This window comes from Anopheles coluzzii, chromosome 3 (genome assembly GCF_943734685.1).
Source record: "Anopheles coluzzii chromosome 3, AcolN3, whole genome shotgun sequence".
Lineage (NCBI taxonomy): Eukaryota > Metazoa > Arthropoda > Insecta > Diptera > Culicidae > Anopheles > Anopheles coluzzii.
Genome location: NC_064671.1, coordinates 45,981,967 through 46,006,751, shown reverse-complemented (window position 1 = coordinate 46,006,751; position 24,785 = coordinate 45,981,967). Strand labels below are relative to the sequence as shown.

The 24,785-nt window shown below is 39.8% G+C and overlaps 4 protein-coding genes across 5 annotated transcripts; 2 read left to right on the top strand and 2 right to left on the bottom strand.

Annotated features, from left to right (window-relative positions):
• Positions 1-461: 461 nt before the first annotated feature.
• Positions 462-1,740, top strand: LOC120958213 (probable ribosome production factor 1). The gene has a single exon (XM_040380847.2). It carries the CDS (start codon positions 568-570, stop codon positions 1,696-1,698), a length of 1,131 nt encoding a protein of 376 aa, XP_040236781.2. The 5' UTR covers positions 462-567; the 3' UTR covers positions 1,699-1,740.
• Positions 1,719-2,645, bottom strand: LOC120958215 (methyltransferase-like 26). 2 transcript variants are annotated; one of them, XM_040380848.2, is made up of 2 exons: positions 2,535-2,645; positions 1,719-2,444 (listed from the first exon to the last, which is right to left on the bottom strand). In XM_040380848.2, exons 1-2 carry the CDS (start codon positions 2,537-2,539, stop codon positions 1,793-1,795), a joined length of 657 nt encoding a protein of 218 aa, XP_040236782.1. In that variant the 5' UTR covers positions 2,540-2,645; the 3' UTR covers positions 1,719-1,792. The 2 variants fall into 2 exon arrangements, with proteins under 2 accessions (XP_040236782.1, XP_040236783.1); XM_040380849.2 differs by having other exon boundaries at positions 2,544-2,613.
• Positions 2,646-11,451: 8,806 nt separating this feature from the next.
• On the top strand, positions 11,452-13,461 carry LOC120959801 (uncharacterized). Its single transcript, XM_040383446.2, has 3 exons — positions 11,452-12,304; positions 12,373-12,850; positions 12,923-13,461. The coding sequence occupies exons 1-3, from the start codon at positions 11,628-11,630 to the stop codon at positions 13,337-13,339; spliced, it is 1,572 nt and encodes a 523-aa protein (XP_040239380.2). The 5' UTR covers positions 11,452-11,627; the 3' UTR covers positions 13,340-13,461.
• Positions 13,462-13,558: 97 nt separating this feature from the next.
• On the bottom strand, positions 13,559-14,690 carry LOC120957260 (trypsin-1-like). Its single transcript, XM_040379358.2, has 2 exons — positions 14,446-14,690; positions 13,559-14,369 (listed from the first exon to the last, which is right to left on the bottom strand). Exons 1-2 carry the CDS (start codon positions 14,688-14,690, stop codon positions 13,766-13,768), a joined length of 849 nt encoding a protein of 282 aa, XP_040235292.2. The 3' UTR covers positions 13,559-13,765.
• Between the last annotated feature and the right edge of the window lie 10,095 nt (positions 14,691-24,785).

The following is a 24,785-nucleotide window of genomic DNA, read 5'->3' as shown; positions in this document are numbered from 1 at the left end:
GCAATTTGTGGTAATTGGGATATATCGGAGAACACCTGTAATTTTTCAACATTAATTTTATTTTGTTTATAAAGTTATTTCGCTGTTCAGTTACGCGCAAAACTGCGCCTCCAACAATTTAACGATCAAAATATCAATATTCTCCTGGTATTAAATCAGTTTGACAGACGCAGATAGATTTTGTTTTCAATTTTGACGCTGCGTCGTGCGGTGTTAACGCATGCGATTGTCAAATCCCATACATTTTGGTAAAATCGCAACGCAGTGCGGCGGAACAAGTACCACTGTCGTACCAAAATCCTGTGAAAGGGCCAATCAATCAATCAACATTGACAATCAATGTGAAAGGGTCTTAAGATTGTCATCCAAGCGATCCTTCCTGACATGTAGGTTTAATCGGTAAAAGTATGGACATGAATTGTTATTTGGGAATTCTTCATGCTTGCTGTCATTCGCCCGGCATCGTTTTTAGTCAAATAATAACAACAAAACGTGGTCATCTCGAGCCGCGCTGTACGGATTCTCTGTGGATGCTTTCTTGCCTGATCTGAAAAAAAACGCCGAAAAATGTCTAGCAGCGATAGTGATAGTGAATTTCAGGAGGAACCTAAACCATCCACGTCGAAGGCGAAAGGGAAGAAAAAAGATGACGGAAAACCGAAGCGTAAACGACTGCAGGACTATTTGGATGAGAAGGCAGCCCGCGAGGTAGCCGAGCGGGCGGAAGAGTTACTGCGGAAACGGCGTCGCCGTGGTCTGGCGGACGATGAAGAAGATCCAGAGGAGACAACGTTCCCGGTGATCAACCCGATGAATTTTGTCAAGAACAAGGAGATCCGCCACAAGCAGTTCAAACGTATGCAGGGGGCCAAGAGGAAGGAAGAAAAGGAGGCCAAAAAGACGCGCAAGCTAGAGGGCATACCATCCGCTCCGAACCATACGATCGAAAGTCTGCGCGAGAAGGATGATACGACGGTGGTTAATATGGAAGGGGAGGATCAGGCGGAAGTCATGAACGATCTGGCAAACGACGAGTTTTGCGAGTATTATCAGAAGAGCTACGAACCGAGGGTGATGATAACGTTTAACGCGACACCGCACATGGTAACGCGCAAGTTTGCATCCCTGCTGCGACGAATGATTCCAAATGCAAAAACCTTCCGGCGTAATAAGACGCAACTGAAGCGGGTGTGCAAGAGCGCTATACGCGAGAACTATACCGACATCCTGGTGGTGAACGAAAACAGGAAGAAACCGGAAGGCTTGCTGCTTATTCACCTGCCCGACGGACCGACGGCACACTTCAAAGTAAGCAACTTTAAAGACTTGAAGGATTTGAAGCGCAACGAGAGGGACATTACGACACATCGACCGGAGGTGATTTTGAACAACTTTACCACTCGCCTGGGATTGACTATTGGTCGCATGTTGGGCGCACTGTTTCACTACGAACCAGAATTTCGCGGGCGTCGTGCTGTAACGTTCCACAATCAGCGTGATTACATCTTCTTTCGGCATCATCTGTACGAATTCGACAAGAACGGAAAGCGTGTGAAACTGCGCGAACTGGGGCCACGATTTACGCTCAAGTTGCGTTCTCTGCAGGTGGGACTGTTTGATGGCAAGTGTGGAGATTACGAATGGATGATTACCAACAAGCGCCACCAGATGGAAAGCCGACGTAGATTCTTCCTGTAAAATAAAGTATCTCACGGATGTGGGTTTCAGTACAATAAGTTATATTTTCGTTCTGCCAGTGTTTGTTGAACATTTAGCGGGAAGTCACACCTCTTTAGGCATGATTTGCATCTTTTTTCCAAATCAAACATTTGTTGTTTGCAGGTAGTTCAATCATCTCTTGCAGCGTAATACCTTTCGATGCGGCCAACGTGCTCAGCTCTTTCGTGTCGCGTATACCCCACTCGGGGTTACGATGCTGCAATGATTCATTGAAACGTACGTTACTCTCCGGAGTGAGAGTGCCGTCCACGGCGTACGGTCCGTATGTGATCAGCAGTCCTCCGCGTTTCAACAACTGAGCTGCATTGTCAAACAATCCGTGGGCACAGGCGATCGGTGAAATGTGCAGCATGTTTATATTGAGCATATAATCGAACCGGTTGGCACCGGAAGTATGGTTGATGTTCGCCTCATTCTGCCAATCCGTGCACGGTTTGGAAATGTCGATGAAGATGGGAGGTTCAACGTTCTTTACATCTTGCCGGTAGGCATCAATGCTGCCGAACAGAGTGGTATCGTATTCCGATGGTTGAAATGTTATGTTGGGAAATTCCTTGGCAAAGTAAGCTGCGTGCAGCCCAACTCCGGAAGAAATTTCCAACAGGCGAAGGTTTGGCTCCGTTTTCGACAATACTCGCCTCAAAACATCCAGAATGGGATCCTTGTTCCTTTCGCCGGCCGGATTTGTTATTCTTCTCATGATGCTGGAATGTAGGAGAAATATTACAAGCGATAGAATTACTTCGTTTAGCAGTGGTCCAGACAATGTATGAACTTATGAGCAGAATATTAACTTCATAAACCTGTTGGCCAGTGTGGAATATACAATTGTACGCCGAAACGCTCTGATACGATTTTGTAAACAATGTGAAAGCTACACTGTAAATTATGAATGCACTTTTAAAAAGGCCCAAGTGTCCAAAATTGAATAGCGTGAAATCCCAGAGGACAAATTGCGTACAATCTGTATGCAAGTTGTGTTGGGTCTTGTTAGCAAAGAGCCAGCAAATTCCTGCAGTTTCTGTAAAAAAAATCATACTTGGTGTCTCATCATGTTTCGACCAGGCTAGCTGTATGCCGTTTGAAATGTTGATAAAAATCCATAAATTGGTACAAATCAGTCCGTTGAGTGTTGTTGGACAAATCATCATTCATAGAAAGCGCTGGGCAACATTTCTCCCCATCTTCCAATCTCTATCCAACATTGCGTAAAATTATAGCCATCAAGGAGGCTTTTCCAGAAATCATAGCCAAAACATTTTTTGACTGATAAATTATACCAGTCTGTAGCTTTCACCCATCACCGGTAGATAGCGTATGCTTTAACAAAAATTACACTAGCGAGTAAGGACAATGTCCCCCGGGCTTAAAAATAGCAACAGGCTGGTGGCACCATCTGTTGATGGATAGCCAGACAGTGGACGCAAGTCTTAAAATTTTATACAAAATGACTTAAAATCTCACCCGGATTGGGAAATCGAGCTCGATGAAATGAAATTCCCAAGTGCCACAAATCCACTAAACGACCACTAAACGGGTTCTAAACGACCCAAGCTCTCTACCTAAACGGAATATAGAAAGACTTGGGATATCCAACCAGTGGAGTGCTTTCCTCGCTTTGAGAGCTTTCTCCTTCCCTCTATACTATTATATGGTTTCGCATTTCAGTTATGTATCGCTAGAACTAGAACGGCGATACGATTGTTTATATACTAAACTCCAATGAACACCATCAGCACTAAAGCATGTGAGATTTGAATACCCAAGTGCCACAAATCCACTTAACGACCACTAAACGGCTTCTAAACGACTCAAGTTCTCTACCTAAACGGAATATAGAAAGACTTCGTTTAGCAGACGGCAAACGACTCATGCATTCTAAAAATAGCAAAAAAGCTGGTGGCGCTATCTGTTGGTGGGATACCCCAACCAGCTGAGCTTCATCGCTTGGAGGAGAGCTTTCTCATTTCCTCTGTACTGTTGTATAGTTTCGCATTGAAGTTATGCATCGCTAGAACTAGAACGGCGATGCGATTGTTTAAATACTAAACTCCAATGGAGACCACCAGCACTGAAGCAAGTGAGATTTGAATAATGGTCGTTGGTGTTGATATCCACGTATCTGACCACACGACCAATTTCATTGATTTTTGCTCAGAAAGTTAGAAGGCTATATAGGTCATGATAAGATGCAGCTTGTCGAAACATATTGCAAGAAAAGGATAGCAATATAATGATGAGTTATAATACGCCATCTATTGATCAAACCAATGAAGCTGTGGAGCTTTCTTTTTTTCTATGGATATTCAATTTTCCAGTCGTTTAAGCTTAATCTGTGGCGCTTGGGTAATGATCGATGGTATTGATACCCCTAGCAGCAAATTTCCGTTAAATGCTAAATAAAGTTTGAAGGTTATATAGGTTAGACGACGCGATTAGACGACATGATTAGATGACGCGTATCGAAATAAATTGCAGGAAAAGGACAGCAATATAATAATGAGTTATAAAGCACCATCTATTGAGCTTAACCAGTGAAGTTATCGAGCTTTCATTTTTTTCTATGGATATTTGATTTTCCAGTCGTTTAAGCTTAATCTGTGGCGCTTGGGTTGGTTTTAAATTTTAATCATTTAACATAATTTACGTTTAACGTGATCCGAGGTCCAATCCTGACGATATTTTCAGTCGTTTTGCATGCAATTTTAAGACTTGCGTTCACGTTCTCTCCATATTGTTGAATGCTTTATAATTTAAGTTGTGTATCACTAGAACTAGATTTTGCTAGGCACTAGGCATGCGATTTTGCCGCGATTTTTTTTATTTTTTATGATTTACGATTTTATGATTTTTTTAAAAATCATATCAAATAATGATTATCTATCAAATAATGAAAGAAACAACAATATCTCATAAGAATACCTTAAAAAACCTAGAAAATTGAGAAAACGCATTTCTTGCTGCATGCAGCAAAATCGCATGTGGCGATTCTCTGACCGTTCCCTTGCAGGGTTTTGCGATATAACTCAAGACAGCGGGATACTATGATAAATCGTCATGAGTCAATCGCAAGACTGTGGAACGATACGTGATACGTGAAACAATACGGACATACCCTACTCGAAAATTTCCGTTAAATGCATTCTAATCGCCTTTTTTGGGCCGGTCTGGTGGTACAGTCGTCAACTCGTGCGACGTAAGAACATGCCCGTCATGGGTTCAAGTCCCGAATAGACCGTGCCCCCATACGTAGGATTGGCTATCCTGCTATGGTAACAATAAGTCACTGAAAGCCACGCTCACTTCACTAATGGGTACAGGCAGGCCTTGACCGACAGCGGTTGTTGTGCCAAAGAAGAAGAAAAAGAATCGCCTTTTAATCACGAATTGAAGGTGATTAGCAGTCCATTTAGCAGTAATTAAATGCGTTTGAAAAAATTCCATGAAAAATTTCGTTTTGAATTTGAAATTTGAATTTGCAACTGTCAAAAGAAAACTATACAAGCGTCTTCAACACTGCACTGTTGTAGTGATTCCCATAGATGAGTGTGAGATTCGATAGCACGATTTACGTGATATGTTCTCTTGCGTTAAGCTCTGACCTACTTCACTTTATTAAAGATGATCTGCATTATTTAGTTCTCAAATACAAATCCGATAAAAGGTGTTAATATCACCGACAAACCGACGTGAAACTGGCGTTACAAAAATGTCCCACACGAAAGTACTGTCATTTACCAGTGAGGCGATCACTTCTGTCAAAGTAAGCTCTGTTCACTGCTGCTTCGATGTAAACAACTTTTCTAAATACAAATTGCGAAGGAAGTGTGAGGCAAGATTTTGTGAGAATTCTTGGACAAAACACCCAGGAAAATCATTTTATAAGTTTCCAAATCAATGCAAAAGATGTGAGAAGTACATAAAACAATACGCATTGGAATTTGCGAAGAAAAACAAAAAGGGGGTTTAGCAGTTTCTTCTCTGTGTCAGTGTAGTAAGCGAATCATTATAGAGATGGCGCTAGTGTTTAACGTATTTTCATTTGAAATAAGGAGACAACTTTTGAAGCTCATTTTGTTCGAAGTGTCACGTCGGTTTGTCGGTGTTAATATATCAAACTCATTGCGGTAGCTCTAATAAAAGGTGCAATGAAGATTAAACATATGTTGTTGTTGTTTGAACTGTTTATAGAGACTATGGCTCCAACGGAGTTCTTTCGGCTCTTTAATCTTTTTGGAAATGAAAGCTGAACAAAGTTAAATTATTATGTTTTTTAAAAAAGGTATTATTTTAGATTTACTTCACAATAATTTTTGTTTGTACTAATTATAGCAAGCTACTATTTAAATAAATAGAAATAAACACAAAAAAAACGATCATAAAAAAAATCAGGATTTGTACACACGCTTGTGTAGGGATTATAAGGTATGGGAGGAAGAGAGAGAGAGAGAGAGAGAGAGAGAGAGAGAGAGAGACAGAGATAAATGGATAGTTGTATCAACAGCGAGAGAAGGACACGGAATAGAAGTGAAGAAAAATAAATCGTCAGTTGAGTTAGAACTGTCAGCTGGAACACATATACTGTGAGTGCGTGGCGTATTAATGAGATCCGAAAAGTGTATTTCCTCCTCCGGTCACTACAGCTTGCTCGTTTCGGAACCAAAAGCGTTGTCACTGCTCTATTAGGCAGTTACATCAGTGAGGGTGCAAAACCGGTTTATAAACGAGTTAAGATGGTGGCAAGCTCGCTGTTCTCGTTGAATCAATCAAGTTGAAAGATTTCGAAGAGAATCCGTTACAGCCGACCATTGATGTACCTTTTTTACATCGGTATTTTTCTGAAAATTACCCAATTTATGACTTTCTGCGCTGTATCTTCCTATGGTTCTAGAAGTTACGCGACGGAGTGAGGTACAAGACAATACGCGTAACTCTCTTTTTGAAATCCTCATTACTATTGTACCATACATTAGACCCAATGGAGTACATGAGTACCAATGGACACCAAACTACCCAGAGTGACCCCAGAGTGACGTCATTGATGAATATCGAGAACAACAAAGGCTCCAAATTGCTGTTCTGAGGAACGCCAGACGTAATCTCGAATATACAGGAAGAAACATAATCGATTTGCACGTGGTAGCTGCGTTCAGTGATGTAGGACCTGATTCAATCTACCAGAGGAGCAGAAAGATCAATACGAGTAAACTTAACCAACAGCAAGCGATGGTTCACACTAGTGATGGGTAAAGTTGGCAAAAATCTGGAGTCGACTCCAATCCGACTCCGTTATTTTCAGAACCGACTCCAGTAGGAAGGTCCGCCCTGCATTATCCGGAGTCGTTCGGAATCGTCTGGAGCTGTCCAAAATCGTCCGGAGTGGCCTTTGAAACAAATTCCTATTTACGAAATGCACGCGCAAAGGGAAAAAAACACAACGAAATGAAATGCCACATAACACGCACAATGCACCAAATGGCTCCAGTTGACTCCAACCGACTCCGATTATTATTATCCGACGACTGTGAACGATGTGAATGACTCCATCTCCAGTCGACTCCGGCTCACTTTGGAAGACTCCGACTCTGGGCGACTCCGGACACCTCCGGACGACTCCTGCCGACTCCAGACGACTCCGACTACGGACGAAACTAGTTGTTCCCATTTTGTCGGTGTCGGAATCGGACAAACAATAGTTGGAGACAGATCGGAGTCGTGTGCTCGCTTCTGAAAGCTCATCATAAGTTTATTCGATCAAACGATAAGCTCCAGAAATAAACGTTGTGTGGTAGTGAAAGACGAATTCCACCAGGTTTTTAGTAACACTGCGTCGAGGAAAGAAACCACGCTGGCGCGTAAAAATAAATGAACATAAATGAGATAAAAGTAATAATGAGTATTCAACTTAAATTTTGTTGATGCCGGGAAGGGGTGGGGGGGTGGGGAGGGGGTACTCAGAGTTCGTCTAGCACGGGACCCTCCTTGCTAATACAGTGCCATATTCTAACAACTTTTATAGATGCTGGACTAAAGATACACGGGGCCACTCATCGACGGGGCCCCTCATCGACTGCCGCAATACAGAAACTCTTTTATGTACCTGTTTGCAGTATGATGCTCAGATCCACGGATTGCATGGATCGTGGATTATTTTATGATCATTTTGCAAAAGATTTTAAATGGTAATGAATAATAAAATGATCAAATAAGACTCAAAATGTGAAATTTTCAAACCTCTTTGTTGTTTGTGGGAAATATTTTCACAATTTCACTCTATATATTTACTGATGTATACTCTCATAACGAGTTTAATCCATTCCAGCGACTTACTGGTTATGCAAAAAACTCGTTATGAGGGAGGCTCTTTTTCTTATAATTTGTATGAAAAGTGAAATAATTGGTTACAGGTAAAAACATGCATGTATATGAGGTTTTAATGCATCACAACCATACGAAACACCTCCAAGTGGCAACAGTAATCCATTGATCAATTCTTAGTATCGCAATGCTCGCCTTCAAGAGCAAGTAGATCAAGAATTCATGCAAGAACACACTCATCACTACACCTCACACTTGTGAAACACACGCTTCTTAGGGAGGTACATTAAACACTAAAATCCACGTCCTGCCCACTTCCACGGCCGAAGCCGAAGAGAGCCTCCGATATTGTCAAATAAGAAGGAAAGAAATGGAGCAATTAAACTGAAGACACTACCTCACTTACTCCATTTGTCAATAAGGGCAGCAAAACTCTCAGCTCCGCTATCTGAGCTGATGATCTAGTCTGACCTCCGCTATCTGATCCCACCCCGGCGTGTTTCGATTTTTTATGACTTTGTGAGTTTTGGACAGTGGGTGTTAATGTGTTAATTGCCCCTTTTGGAAATAACTTGATATTTAACGATTCTTAGTATTGAAACTCTCGAAATGATCACAATTTCTTATCGGGAACAAAAATGGAATTGCTCGTTATGCGAGATTTTACTCGTTAAGAGGGGTATTTGTAGAGCATTTGAGTTTCGTCATAAGGTGTTGCGCAGCGACTACATCGAATGTGGATGTTTAAATTTAAAGTTTTAATAATTTTTAGTTTGTTCTTAGGAGGTTAAGATAGTTTGTAACTTAGAGTATAAAAGGAGGAAATTATTATAATAAATCAGTCTTACACCAGCATTTGATGAGTGAGTTTCTTTGTTTGGTGCTAAGATTTTCCCGAGTGAAGGTTTGGGCGCATACGATTGCCTTCTCAACAACACTTTACGAAATCAGTAGCGGTGCTACCACGGAATAGACCCCCCAATTGACGCTCCCGAACCCCTTTGCCCGAGACGTTCTGTTCCGTGGTAGCAGACGGTTTACCAAGCGCTCCAAAATGACAGAAACCTTGGTCGGCTTCGGGCCGTCGGGCACGGAACATAAGGGGTACTCAACAACAGTTGTCGGTCAAGACCTGCCTGTACCACTTGTGGAGTTGGCTTTCAGTGACTAATTGAATCCCCCCCCCCCCCCCCCATAGTAGGATAGTCAGTCCTACGTATGGCGGCACGGTCTATTTGGGGCTTGAACCCATGACGGGTATGTTGTAAAGTCGTACGAGTTGACGACTGTATCACAAGACCGGCTGCACTACATACTTTAATACTATTCAATGTAAAAGCCTGTGTTGGCCAGCATGTCCGCGTAGGTCGCTACGCCAAAAAGAAGGAAACTATTCGAAATTCATTTTAATTTATACCTACCCATCGACTGCGATAGACGGAAAGCTTCGTAATATTAAGCATGTTTTGCTGATAGCAATGAAAAGCGAACGGAACCGCAGTTAGTCCCTGAATCAGATGGATACGGTTGCCCGGGATGTATGTTATATGTATCATTTAATACATTCTTTATTAATCATATACCAAAACCATAGCACCAACTTACAGATATTTATTTTTATTTAGTCGTTTGTAGCGTAATAGCGATTGTTTCAAAGACCTTGGTTCAATCGAGTCGGAGATTGGATTTGCCCAACCAGCTGCAATGGAGTTTGTTTGCATGGCTTCCCAGTCCCAGGTTATGCACACACTGGAAAGGTGCCATCTGTCCGTCATGAGCGTCATCTATTAGAATGCAAATTTCATCCCATCGGTGTGGTGTTATTCCATCCCACTTTCCTCCCGGCAAATAGTGTTAGTGTGTGTGTGTATGTGGGTGTTTCGGAAGATTGTTCCTTGGCTTCCGCTTAGCCGCAAATGCCGGAGAAACGATGTTTGCGTATCAATCTCCTACCCGTATAGGGCCACCGGGTTTTCGACCGTTTCCTGGAATGGGGCTACGAGTCGATACTCTACTAGTCAGTTGCTGTACCCGGGAGTGTAGCTCAAATACCGAAAAAGGAACCCGGTTGAGGATGGCCTGCAAGGAGAAACAAAGTACAGGTCAGCCAGATCTCAAGGTGAGCTCGTTTGAAGTAAAGTGTAGCCTTACGGGTCTAAGTTTTGGATGGTGTTGGTGGTGTGTTGAGTGTTGAGGTTAGCCATTGTTGATCTTGGCGGGTGTGATGGGACACAACACAAGGGGTAGGCGTAGGATGGAACAACATCGTATCATAAACTGGCGCTCATGCTAAGGGTGGCGCTGTATAGACACGGTAGAAAATGACGCCTACATAGTCGAATTCAGGCATCAACAGCGAGAGCGTGCTGAAATACTAGAACACTGCAAACAAGCAACCCTGGCTCCGCATTATCCTACTTCAACATCATCGTTGATAACGAAGCGCCATAACGAAGACAAGTGGACATGGTTCGATTCGTTCGATATGGAGCGCTTCGAGAAGCCGTGACTAATAACTTCTAGCTGCTGAGACGGCGTTTGCTCTGCGATACTAAAACGAATGTGAAAGTGATGGAAGAGCATGCGGCTGTATGTGCATGCATAATATGCTATTTCTTATTAAACAACAACACATGCATGGGGATATTAATTTAAAACATGGCATTCAATATCAGTAACATGTGCAAGTGTGGCATGTGCTATGGAAGATATCAGCTGGGAATCAGTGGGAACAATTGCGAATGCCGCTAGAACACGGATTATAGCTTGTATCTCCAAAGGTGAACGGCTAAGTCTAAAACAGAGAGAAAGTTATCCTTGGAAAACATATTCTGAAGGATGTCGAGACACAATTTAAAGTGAATAACCTAGAGCAAATATTGGATTAAAAATGTAGTGAATTTAGTACGATATGTCAATAACTTTGTTAGTCGTTCGTATTACAGTGACCAGCATGAAAAAATGCCTGCTGCTTACAATTTTACATTTATTTAATTTTTTCGTAACAAAAGTAGTTATCGTATTGTATTATTTTTGGATTTAAATATTTGAAAAATATTTTTCTAAATGATTGAAATGGTCATATTATTTTGTCACAGATATTTAGTTCAATTTTGGGTAGTTAATTTTTCTCAAAGCATACTATTAATTTCGGTCACAGTTTCGTACTGCACATTAATGAGCATATAACGAATTATGTTAAAAAAATAGTGCGATAACTTCTTATTTCATGAAAAAAGGAGTAAATGTAAAGTTGTAAGAGGTGGACACTTTATTATGCCGATCACTGTAAATGAGGAAAATAGGTTTTTTTGTTTGGCTTTCCGTTGGTGTATAGCAGACGATGGTATCTACGGAAATAGAAAAAAGTTTTAACAGCAGTAGGCGTGAAAACCCCAAAAGCGCTTGTCACTAGCGATCTTCAGGCTATACTTTTTTCTTGTAAATACCCAGCCACTAGTGCTTATTGTTGACAATCACTTTGTTCTGGATGTGTGTGTGTGAAAACAATACGAAAAATTGGCACAGTTTCGACTATTTACTCAGCCACATTTGGTCATAAACTTACAATGATTTCCGGCAAGAAAATGAAACCATCAAAATTATGTCGTCGTACATATTTTTTACGAACCGGTACAGCTCCTACGGTTTCCGAGATGGCCAGAGAGCTAGGCCCGGAGTTAGCAAACATTGTAATTGATACTTTGGAGCCGAGTCAACGGTCAGCGGTGCAACCGGATCGACTCGAGTTGTCGGACGAACATAGCACCCAGTCACGACACGACACCGAAGCAGTTCGTGGACAGATACACAAACACATTCTTCAGATCGGTGGAAATGTTTCGCACCGAGTGGATGGGTACTGGAGAAAACGGTTGAAACAAACGGCTGCAGCTGGCATCAGTTCGGACGAGGTGGATTTTATAAAATTTGATTGTCGCCAGAAAATTGGCATCGCAAGGGACGAGGAACGTAAGCGCTATGATGCATTGCTGGAAGAGATGGAAGCAAGGCTGGAAAAACGGTTCTGGGAAGAGAAGGGTAATCTTCATCGTTCATATGCAGAAGCAAGGCAGCTATGGGGAAAGTTTGTGTGCCAGAAGGTACGGAAACAAGCGAAGGACATGTTGTGCAAGATCGCCAGCTACTATCGGGCAAAGTTGGAGCGCGAAGTATCCGGCCGGATGAAGCAGGAGAAGGATCGTATCATAAAGGAGATGGAACAAATTGTTAAAACTGCAGTAGAGTAAGTGTGGTGCTACCATTGTGCAAACAAAGCCTACTTTTTTATCGTTTCCAAAACGGTCATTTCAGTCAGCAAAAACGAATGGACGAGCGGGCAATCCAGTGGTTGGTGAATCAGTATGAAGAGCTTTTAAAATTTATAAGCGAATATAACGAGTGTTTGGATACGGTTGAGATGACGCGAGAAATTTGCAGATTGCATTTCGGTCGCCATGAATGTCACTCTACCCAGGTGTCAAAGCATTCTTTAGTAGATGGCAATCAGCTAGAGCCGGAAGGTTCCGTACCAAACTGTTCTCCAGCGGATGAGCTGGAAGGCGGTGTGCACATAGCTTTGGCCAGTTTGTCAAAGTGTAATGTGTTTGTGGTGAATCAGTGTTTACCAGAACCTGTGCCAGAGCCAGCGATTTGCGATGAAGACGCATCGACTACAACTCGGGAAGAACTATTCGGGTCAGAAGATTACAAAAGCACTAACGATGATGAGAGTATTGTTTCGTCGATTGAAAAAATAACGATTGGAGGTTTGACGTATGCTCAACCTAAGGTATGTTAGTTGCATTTGAATTTAAAATCCCCTTTGAAGTTGGTATTAAAATATGTTTCCTTTTTATTGCAGTATTATAAGAAAATTTATAATGAAATATTTCCGGAGTTTGCTATAAGCTGGGAAAAAATGAGCACTTCAGGAACGGGCAATGAGTTGGATAACGTCGATTGTAGTATTCAGGAGCAATGTTCAAGCATTAGTAGCGATACTACAAGGGTCATCCACTCAGAGACCATTCAGAGTGAGCCAAGCTATCGTGAAAGCTACGATCCAATCGCTGAGATTCATGATATTTTGGGATCGATCGATCAATTTCCTCCCAGTGAAATATTGCCTGCAGAGGAACAGTTTGGTGAGTTGTTTGATCTTACTAAGTCTGATGAAGAGATATCGCTGACCGCTGAAAGCTTTGCCGCACGTTACATTCGGGCTACCAGCGATGATTTTGATACAATATTCCCCAAGAATGGTGATAAGGAGTCGTAAATTTTATCTGGATTATTCGAAACGTATAACAAATACAAATCTCAACTGAGAAGATGAAGAATTAGTCGTAAAATTTTTGAAGAAAAAATATGAAAGATAAAATTCAGTTTTGTGTATAAGTCAAATAGCATAATTTTCTTTCAAAACAAAATTAATCCTTTATACGTTTTGTTTCTTTTTCATACAACTTGTGAGTATATTACATAATTTTATTCGATTAAGCATATCACAAGCTACACATATTCAACAAACAGTGGAATTAAGCGAAAGGATAGAAGAGCTTGATATTCGCAGCAGTCGCCCTGTCTATATGCGACACCATTACATTCCGGTCATAATTCGTTCAGCTCGGTGAAAGATAATCCATAATACCGGACATGTGTAACTTTTTGCTCGCGGTAAATCCGGGATTAAAATGATTCGACATTAAAAGGCTTCCACATTTGGGCGCTCGGTAGATGCCAGCGCGGTGTGAACTGTTTGTTCAATCCAGTCGTACGCTGTCGAAACCTTTGCGTAAACTCCCGGATATCCCGGCTCGGCACATCCCTTGCCCCATGAAACTACACCAGTCAATTGACCATCACACACGAGCGGGCCACCAGAATCGCCCTGGCAGGAATCTTTGCCACCCTCGTCATACCCGGCACATATCATGCTTTCGGTAACGCTTCCAATACCTTCGTACACCTCACTGCACCGTTGATGGTTGGTAAGGGGAACGGTGGCAGCCCGCAAGACGAGTGCGGACTCGTCCGGATTGTGAGTGTTTCCCCAGCCGGACACTTTGCACAGTGTTCCGTCCGATAGTTCACCGGTTGGTTCGCTTGCCGATGGTTTACGTAACGGAATCGGTTGAACCGACTCACTAAGGTTAAGTGGTTGGTCAAGGTGAAGTAGTGAGAAATCGTAATCACTCCAAGAATTTTGCTTAGGATGGTGCAATATTCGTCGTACTCTAACCGATTCGCCTCCATCATTCACATGAGACGATCCGACGTGAATCCAAAGGTTACGAGCATTGATGGTTCTATGGATTAGTTTGATGGATGAAATTAAACTGTGCTATGATGGTTTGTTTTTTGGTTATGCGGCAAGTTTCTTACCTAGTACAATGGGCTGCAGTTAGTATCCATTGGCTGTCTATAATAGATCCACCACAAAAGTGTCTTCCACGACGCAAAGACACTTGATACGGATAGTCCCGAATATCAACTGGAACACCTCCAACGATTCGTTCCCCGTTTGTATGATCGTAATTTTCTGCCGATCGACTGCAACCCACGACAGAAACGATTGTGAAGCTCACAAGAACGGTTACCGAAGAAAGTGTTGTAAAACAGAGGTTCATTTTGATTGCTGCGACTAGCTGCTGCAATTGTGTTTTATATACCGTGTGGTGTGTTCAAAAACTGTCGTTGCCTCAGGGGGTCATTTTAACCCGTTACCCCGATAAAATAATTGGGACACATTTTGAGGTCAAGTTAACGTGTGATACCTGTTTAAAGTGTACTTTTGTATCACTTGTTTCATTTGCGTGTGATTCAGTGATAATTTTGTTTTTCAGCAAAATGAAATGAATTGCAGTTTGTTTTATTGTAAAACAAGAGGAACAATATGAACATAATATTAGTTTCGGTGTGAAACCACACTATCCAATTATTCAAAGATAAACAACGAGGGGCCAACAAGGACAGTTTATATTAAAATCTTTTTATATCGTCGTATACTTTTTGCAACTGATGTGAGCTTAAGTGAGAAATTTAAATTCGTTTCTGCTTTTATTTTTATTATTTTAGAATTGTCCTTTTTTAAGTTTCCTTGTTTCTTAGCAGAATATTCAGCTACAACCCCAGATTCTTTGTTTGATTTGAATTTAGGATTTACTCAACGGTTTCTAAATGTCTATTAAAATCGTATAATATACATAAACTATGATTTCAACGGTTTTACTTTTTGTAGATAAGAGGCAGAGAGAAAAATGATTAAAATACTACACAATATGCATGTTAAGCATATTAACTTACAAGATATTTTAAAAAAATGCTTCATACTCATATGCAGAGTATCCAGAGTAAGTACAGTGGAGCGCCATTTATCTGGGTACCTTTTATCCGGTTATCCGTTTTTCCGTGCTGTTGAGAAATGACAGTTCAATACAAAGGTGACATTGCGTTTGAGGAGGATATTTAAAAAAAAGGTTATCAGAGCACATTGTCATAACAAAAAAACACTATAATTCATGGCAAATCTCAAATATTCTCATTGGAAAAACATAAAGTTTATAAACAATTGCTAATTTGTATCAAAACATAAGATAAATTTCAAACAAAAATCAAAAATTTGTGCTTAAATATATTATTTGACTCACAGACCCCCGCAATGCCATTTGGAACACTGAACTGGAATAGACAACCTCGAAACCCGAATGATGTAGACCCCCCTTCGCCACGCTTATAGGACCGCAAAATCATGGACTGGATTGATTAAAACCAAACCGTCCGAGTACACCCGGGATAAGGTGCCCTTCCATGGCTCAGAGAAGGAAATGTCTCCCTGCCAATATGGATTGTAGCGCCATGAATTACATTTGTATTTTCTACTCTTAAGCAATACGGCCTTTTTGGACCGTTACTCCTGAATAAAAAAAAAAAAAAAATATATATATATATATATATATATATATATATATATATATATATATATATATATATATATTATTTGACTCATTATTCGTGTTATTCGCATATCCGGGCGAGGTCAAGTCCCGATGAGCCTGGATAAACGGCGCTCCACTGTACTAGAAACATAAAGTGCTCAAAAGTTATTTAAAATCAAAGTTATCTTAAGAAAACTGAACTAAAGGTATGTTTAAATGTGTTGCCTAAACATAAGCAATTTCCCTGAATATACAGTCAGTCCAAAAAGTAATATTTTGCAGAAAAAGGCGAATTATGGCCGCAATAGGCATGGGGTGGTAAAAATAATTATGGGGTTTGATAAAGGGACCATCAATACACACGTTTTGCTAAAAAAATAGCATTTAAATAGTGCAATATTAACCAAAATACATAAAAAAAAACAAAAACAAAGTCGTTTGATGGGCGCGCAAAAAGTATTCGTCTATCAGACTTTTGGCGTTATATGCGTATGAAAACAAAGGTTATGGAATCAAAAAATGTCCTGATCTTGTTTCTTATTGCATTTATGACTATTGGTACATTATAAGTAAAATTTCTCAGAACTGGGACTCAAAGTACTTAAAAACTGCATGAATATGTTTCCCTATCTCGTCTCCTATCAATTTGAATCATTTTTCTAGCTCACCTTTCCTCAATGAGCCCTGGTATAATGACATCATGGTGCTACCGTTACACGAAATTTTGCAGCTGCATCTTAGTAGACTGGTTTCGCTATGGTAAACGTCGGCCGTATGACCTTGGCGATTTAAACATGTTTTAATCAGCCATACCGGCGAACTCGTTCGTTCCTGGGAACGTTCGCCGCGACGCTCATTTTCACTCATTTCATAGCCCTCTAGATCAAAAATTAGAAAACCGTATAGATTTTGTACTGACCAACCTAGCGGTACAACCCTGTCCATTCATGAGCGACGAATGTTTCTCGTCGAACGAGTTCGCCGATACGGCTGAATATGTTAGTAGGGTAAATTGTGGTGCAGGTTAGTGCAGCAGTTTCACAAAAACTGCTCGTACACTTACAATTTTTATTACTTTTCATGAAAGTGACGTTATTTTGAACGATAAACTATCGTATTATGTTGTGCTATTTTTTATTTGCCGACTTAAATGTATTTTTTAGAGATATTCGTGAAAATGCAACCACTGTTTTTGTTCCTATTTTCGGCAGTTTGGTCCTATTTTCGGCAGGCTGTGCTTCTATTTTCGGCAACGCGAATACGGGTCGGAAAAATGTTTTAATCAATGCCAATAGATAGACAAAAATGTTTAAAACAGTTTTACAATCTTACTTTCCTAAGATTGGTGTTGAAAAGTACTTAAATTATTAATTTTATGTTGCCCATTTTGGGAATTTTGCTGGCAATTTTTATAGTCATTTTGATTTGAGTTACAAACAAAGTAGGCATTGAAGAAAAGAGACAGTCTGACGACTATAGAGTACTGGCTCACAAATTATTATTTTTCTCCCAAGTTATTGGATTATTTATATTGAAATTTGTGAAATTTGATTCAAAAAATGTGGTTTTATGTGTCGACATGCGCATTGAAGTGTTTTGATCAAGTTATAAATGAATATTCAGCCAAATCAAAAGTGTGTTATTCAGCCATACCGGTGAACTCGTTCGACCAGAAACATTCGTCGCTCATGAGTGGACAGGGTTGTACCACTAGGTTGACCAGTACAAAATCTATACGTTTTTCTAATTTTTGATCTAGAGGGCTATGAAATGAGTGAAAATGAGCGTCGCGGCGAACGTTCCCAGGAACGAACGAGTTCGCCGGTACGGCTGATTGTTTCAAGTTTCGGCAGTAGCCCAAAGCATTGATTTTTCAAAAATCAACATTTACCGTGTACCTTTTTTCGGCAGCATTTAAAGAGAAAAATAACTTGTTTTTCGTGATTTTAAAATTCCAAGCGGGCTAGAATAACTGTTGCAGGCACAGAATCTTTCATAAAAACCACGCTTTAATTGTGTTAGTGCTCTGGTTCTCTTAATAATGAAACCTGCCGAACTATTGGCTGTCAGCAAATCTGCCGAAAAATTGTGAACTCCGCACATTTTGTTTGATATTTTGAAAAACATGCAAGTAAATGATGTGATACTACGTATATGAAGAACAAATGAGTATATCTCTATTTAAAAAATATGTGTGAAGACTATTTTCAACGCGTTTTTTCGTAATTACACGTTTTTAGTTACCCTGCCGAAAACAGGTACACTGCCGAATACTGGTACAGTTACCCTAGTTGAATTTGAAATAAATTCCTGGATTATTTGATGCACCTCAACAGATTGGACCACTTTCTGTGTATCGTATTATTCAAACAAAACATGATTTAACAACTCACCCATTCAAGGCATAACATGACCAGCTACAATGAAATGCAGCATGACCCATCAACCAAATATGACCCATCTCTTTGCTGATCTTATTGGCCGTCACAAAATGCACTGATTCCTTGGTAAAATTTGGTTTTTTGGACATAAAACCGCTTTTTTCGTTAGATTAACCGTCAAGAATGGCTGTTTGTTACACAATTAGTGTCAGAAAAGTGGCTAAACTCTGATCAAATGAAGGAAAGAGGCCTCCCACACATTTTGTAACCTTCAAAAATGGATAGGATACGTTAAGCATAGGATTAAGATACGATTTTCGCCATCATGCTCAATTCATTTAACTCCGCCTTTAGTGACTCTCTGACCGCTTGAAGTACAATTGAAACAACATAAATGCATTAGTTTAGATAGAAGTAACTAGCTGATTGATAATAATAAATTCAGTCACGTCTAACGTAGTGCTTGGCCAGCGTAAATGAATAAAAAGCTAGATGGACGAATACTTTTTGCGCGTCCATCAAACGACTTTTTTTTTGTTTTTTTATGTATTTTGGTTGCTATTGCACTATTTAAATGCTTATTTTTTTTAGCAAAACGTGTGTATTGATGGTCCCTTTATCAAACCTCATCATTGCTTTTATCGCCCCATACGTATTGCGGCCATAATTCGCCTTTTTCTGTAAAATATTCAGCTTCAGCTTCATTCTTTGAATCAGTAGGAACGGTCCAAAAAGCCATATTATCCTGAATATACTTAAAATCAGTATAAATTGATACTTTACGACCACGATGGTCATCATATCAACCTAACAATTGATACACATGCCGGACATAATTTATCGTTAGCAATATCGTTACCCACTACCTCAAACAATCGTCGCCGTTCATTGCTCTCTAGCATTTACTATTGTTTGTAGCTGCAGCTTCACTAAATTGCATTCGATTACGATATCTGTTCGATGCGCTCAATGGATGTGTGTGTGCGTGTGTTCATACTTGCAACTTTGAACATCCCGTGGGAGAACGATAATTATGGGTGTCAAAATTTCCTTCTACTCTGCGCTCAAAGCCGCGTGCCGCAGAATACGATACCATTTTTGTGTTGTCACCATCACATTCTGCTGCTTCTGCTTCTTCTGCCGGCCGTTTTGGATTGTTACCATTGTTTTCACTCTCCCTTTCGCGCTCTCTCCCGCGTTGCCACCGACAGGCAGGCATAGTTGCGGCATGAATTTCCTTTTGATGGTGCTGACAAACCTTTTCCCAACGCACACATACACACTCTCTCTCTCGTCCAGCAGTAATAGGTGTTCGGAACGGTTGCTGCCATGGAATGAAACATCGCCGACAGCGACAAATGCAATTATGCTGCCCTTGTTTTACTTGCATCGTTCGAATCGGGCGAGCGCGCTTCCGTGTGTGGTTGGATCGTGTACTGAAAACGGGACGCACCGGCACTGTTCATGCCTGCGACTGTTCGAGCTTCATCCAATTATTTGCTCATTTGCAGATCTTCCATAAATGCATTCGTTCGTCGGAGGCAGTTTTCCGTTACCCATCTGTCCCTGAACCCGGCCCGGCGGGTTTGCCCTCTGCTGGTCTGTTGTGCAATTGCGGTTGCGGACCCAGTGATGCAATGTGTTCGATGATCCACTTGCACATTGTCGCTGTTGTCGGTTTTGCTCCATGCAATGTGATGATGTCTCGTGTATAGCCATCCATGGTCAAACAATTTTCACGGTCAGCCGTTATCGTTTAGTCGTTGAATCGCCGAATGCGTGTTGGTAAAGAATGGGATGTCATTTTTCTTCACACAATGCGTTGAACAGGGAATTTATTCATTAGATAAATCTTCATTCCTGTTATGGGTAAACATAGATTGTTCTAACGTAGATAGGGGGTCGCATTGCAAATGATGATGAAAAAGTTAAATCACCGCTAGTAAAACAAGGAGCACTTTTTTGGTATTTTTGATACATTTCGATACTCCGCTGAGAAGGATTATCTTCTCTTGCCGAGTGAAACATTAGTAAAACGGAACGTTTGATTGCATTGCCAACAATTTGCCAACAATGATTCAATAATATATTGCGAATGATGAGAGAGAATAAATCTGATGATGAGCTTATGAAATCGAAACCGGTAAAAAATATGATTGTAGTGATGCAGTGGTTATCCCGGCCGTTTGACTCGAACGAATTTCGAACAATATACCCAATGCTGGGTTTGACGCTATCGTAAATTATAATTTTCTATACGAATGCATTTGATTACTGGCGATAATAATTGCACTTTTCCAGCCCAAACAACCTGCAGAGGGTAAGGCAATTATAGTAAGGTTTCGTGGAGCTCAATGTGGACAATTACAATAAAATGCAAAAAAATAATTTTTGATGCAATTTTGATTCTTTGTTTTTGGTGAAATAATTACGCATATAATTTAATTATGTTTTTAAAATTGCGTTTTAGTTTACTCAACATCGTTTTAGTCTTAATCGTATTTAATTGAATATACTTGCCCATGTTGTGAAAAATACTAGTATTACTGTGCAAGTAGATATAGAGACAATTTCACGCCGCGAAGAGTGAAAAATAGCCAAAATCAACATGGCTGAAACATTTCACATCTTAGTGTATGTATCCAGCTGTCATCACATTCGATGCAATGCCAAATTTTTTACGCGCCCGCACATGGCGTGGAAATATTCGCCGTGAAACAGATTGATTTTATATAGACCTGTTATCGAATATCATAGAATGCCATTGACTTTGGCTTTACGCTTTTCGGCGCGATGCCATTTGGTGAGATGTCTGGGTGCACGGTTAGGCGTTTTGACTCTAATAACAATACTACTTTCGACAAATAATTGATTCTTATGGGGTTTTCCAGGGGCGATCATATTTTTGGGACACTTCCTTGACACTTTCTTACGGGAAGTGAACTTTATGTGGCGGAGTTTTAACTTTACGGCACCATTTTCTTCAAGTTCTTAGGAAACTCCTATTAGATTCCATATTACCATGTTCAAAAAGGGTGCCTTCTAGTCCACTTTTGAATGAAGATGTTTAAGGTTTATTACAATGAGAAAATGAAGGAAAAACGATCGACAAAAAAATGATCATATGTGCATGATTATTAAAGGCACGTAAGCTAATCAGATTCAAAAATTTAACGACGGACCTCCAACGTTTCAAGATTCTCTTAGATTACAATTTTATTACTTTATGATGTTTCGTACTTTTTATACAAATGTTTTGATTTTATAACGTGAATTTATCATACATCTGTCAATTTACATGTCAAACCAGTACAATTTATTCAGGCAGCTGTCGAATTAAGAAATCCGCGTATCATCGAATCCGCATATAAGAGGTACCGCGTATCTCGGGGAGCTCATGTAAGAGTATTATTATGAAATTAATGCATTCTTGACAATTGTTTTAATTAAAATACAAGAAATTATTGTTACTTTTTTACCCCGGTTATAAACGATGTAGGATTCCACTTACGACTTTTTAGACTTACATCTAGCTTCGGAACTTTTTTCGGTCTTAAATACGGTCGAATCTCGGGAGTCTCCTGTACAGGTATAAAATGCAAGTAGAATAAGGCATTTTTGATAAGTTTTTTGAAATGCCGAGGGGTTTACTTCATGAACCACGGTTATGATATTATTTTATTAAAGAAAAACTGACGATTTATTTATTTATTTATTTATTTATTTATTTATTTATTTATTTATTTATTTATACTTTTCTTGTCCGCAAATGAAGACTCCACAAGATATCGTACACTTTTGTATATTAATGTAACGCAGTGGAAATCAACTCCTGCATATGATAAATTAAAACTGCGTGCCATTGCTGATATCGACTCATTGGCCGCATAATTCGTGTTATGCCTATCTATACTCAAAAGGGACAATGGACGAGGGCATAAGATGCTTGACCTAAGTGATATGTCGGGGAATTGTTAAGGTTATTTACAGTACAAAAGCTATGAAAAACCTTAAATCGGTCCAATAAAATCATGAATTTCAGGAGGTTCACAATCTTCGTTCATTGTCACTTTTAGTTTTTCCTGTCGGTCTAAACTAACCCTAAAATAGAATACATTACTTGCATTATTATGCAAGAATAATATCGTTTTTATTTCGCATGCATGGCTTACCTTACGGGCGGAAAACGATCTTCATCATACGGCTAGCAAGATCTGATGATGGCTCGTTGATGTTGGTACCATGCCGTTCTTTCGACTGCTTACATGAGGCTTGTTTTAAAAGGCACATGATAGTGCTGTTTTGTTTTGAATGGGTTTGATAAAGAATGGTCAGGTAGAGAAAGCATTGTGCATGGTTTGCGCCTTACTGCAGACTAGCTTCAGGTTTTGTTTTATGTTAATGTTATAGAATAACTTATTGCGTGTGCTATAAGTTGTTTTTTAATAAGTTATTTTTTAACCGTTTTAATATTTGTCAGAACTGCCCAACTGCAAAGAATGTGAACAAATATGTTCAATTAAATCAAAATATTTTATTATTGAGTGATATTGATGATTTTTTGTTAAATAAATCTTTGTGTGTCGGCTCGCACAAACTTTTCTGTTATTCCTACTTTTCTACAATTTTCGCTAACCTACTTGTACCGCCACATTGTCCCAATGCTGATTTGATTCAGCACGCCAGAGGCGGTACCTTAATTTCCCTTACCTTATTTATTATTCATGCAAACTTTCGCCTCTCCTGGCATACAATCACTGACTGGTTCGCTTACTGACTGGTAACATGCTGACACTTACGCTGTACCGTTTCGGTTCGGGCCATCCTTTTGTTCTGAGGCGAATAAGCTCGGGTCAGCAGTGGAAGTGGATGGACAAAAATTGGCGTGTAAAAAAACAGGGTAAGAGTGGCGGATGAAAAGCAACCGTCCACGGTGACACTGTTTTATTTATTCAGCGCAAATTTTATTACTCCTGCCAGGACAGGACTTGACTGTGCCGAAGTGCCGAAGTGCGAGGATCACTTCGGTTGATTTCATAATGATAATGACCGTCCGTAAAAGTATTTCATGGATCCTTCAAATTAAAAGCATATTATTTTAACACGATTTATACCGTCATGGAACATTCAGCGAGGTGGAAAGGTTATTGTAGCTTCGCAACCATTTTGCCACAGCTAATGGTGGTAGTAATGCGTGAGGGTTTGTTGCAACCTTCCGACTCGGTAGAAGAGAGTCTGCGTTCATTCGCACGTGGTGCTCATTATTCTGACCAGAGCGAGGGATCAAGTGAAGTGTGCGTTTTAATGGATACCAATATGTAACACACGCATCGTCTGTAACTCACTAGTTATAAATGATTTGATATATTTTTAAGTAAAACAAAAACAAACTAAATTAAAATATTTTAAATGAAATGTAGCATAATATTATTTTTATTGAGTACTACAAGTAAATGCAAGTTTTAATACCCTCCGCGGATGTTTTATTTTTTTAAATATGAAAATGAAAGAATTTGTTATTCTATTAGTTTGCAATATTATTTTTTTGTAGAAAGCTTTATATATATATATTAATTTTTGTTCAGCATATTTATTATTTTCAATAGCGTACTTCAAAATGAAATAATTCATAGAATTTATTTTTAAATACAAGCCAAGTTCGTATTTCTACCTTAAGCACACTGTATTGTTTTGCAAATGCCTGAAATGATGCCGTGAAATCCAACGCATTGCCAACGTTTGAACTGGTTAAGCACTGGTAATTTTTCCATGCTGCTGACTTTGGTGGCAATTAAAATTTATTTTCCATTTTCATACCTGCTGATCTACCTTTTTCGTGGTGATTCAAACGTTGGGCAGGTAGATGATTTTTTATTAAACTTGTTAGTGCATATGTGCCGTATGTATGTTTTTGTGTTTGATGCAAGGTTTTCTTCTGTGTCCTCTATTTTCAAAAATGTCACAAAAGCGAAAATCGTTAGTAAATTTGTTTCGAATTCGGTGCATTCGATCACACATGCGAAACAAGGTTTAAAGTGATATGAACAATCGATATTATACATTTTCATTTAGCTTAGATCAAATTGTTACTGATTTATAAACATATTTCCAGCCCATTTTATTATCAATGTCATGTGTATTTGTAGTCAGTAATCGTCATTTCTTAACGTAATGCTTTCTAAACATTTAATAGAAAACTGATGATAAAGCACGAGCTCGGATGCGTTTAAATGCAACCCAAACGGAAGTGAAAGAGGCTTCAATGGGGTGGCTTTGCCAAAACCAACAACACTAATGTTGCCACCGGTTGGGTTGACTAGCACTCACCAGCAGCGTTTGCCGATGAAAAGGACAGCATCCGAGGTGAACCGAATTGGTAGCGAACGACCATGGTACGAACGGTGGC

Excerpts from the sequence above, each read along its gene's own strand:
- LOC120958213 (XM_040380847.2), top strand. The coding sequence starts at position 568 with ATGTCTAGCAGCGATAGTGATAGTGAATTTCAGGAGGAACCTAAACCA.
- LOC120959801 (XM_040383446.2), top strand. The coding sequence starts at position 11,628 with ATGATTTCCGGCAAGAAAATGAAACCATCAAAATTATGTCGTCGTACA. Across the intron at positions 12,305-12,372 it reads ATTGTTAAAACTGCAGTAGA|TCAGCAAAAACGAATGGACG; the intron begins GTAAGTGTGGTG and ends CGGTCATTTCAG. Across the intron at positions 12,851-12,922 it reads TGACGTATGCTCAACCTAAG|TATTATAAGAAAATTTATAA; the intron begins GTATGTTAGTTG and ends TTTTTATTGCAG.
- LOC120957260 (XM_040379358.2), bottom strand. The coding sequence starts at position 14,690 with ATGAACCTCTGTTTTACAACACTTTCTTCGGTAACCGTTCTTGTGAGC. Across the intron at positions 14,370-14,445 it reads ACTGCAGCCCATTGTACTAG|AACCATCAATGCTCGTAACC; the intron begins GTAAGAAACTTG and ends ACTAATCCATAG.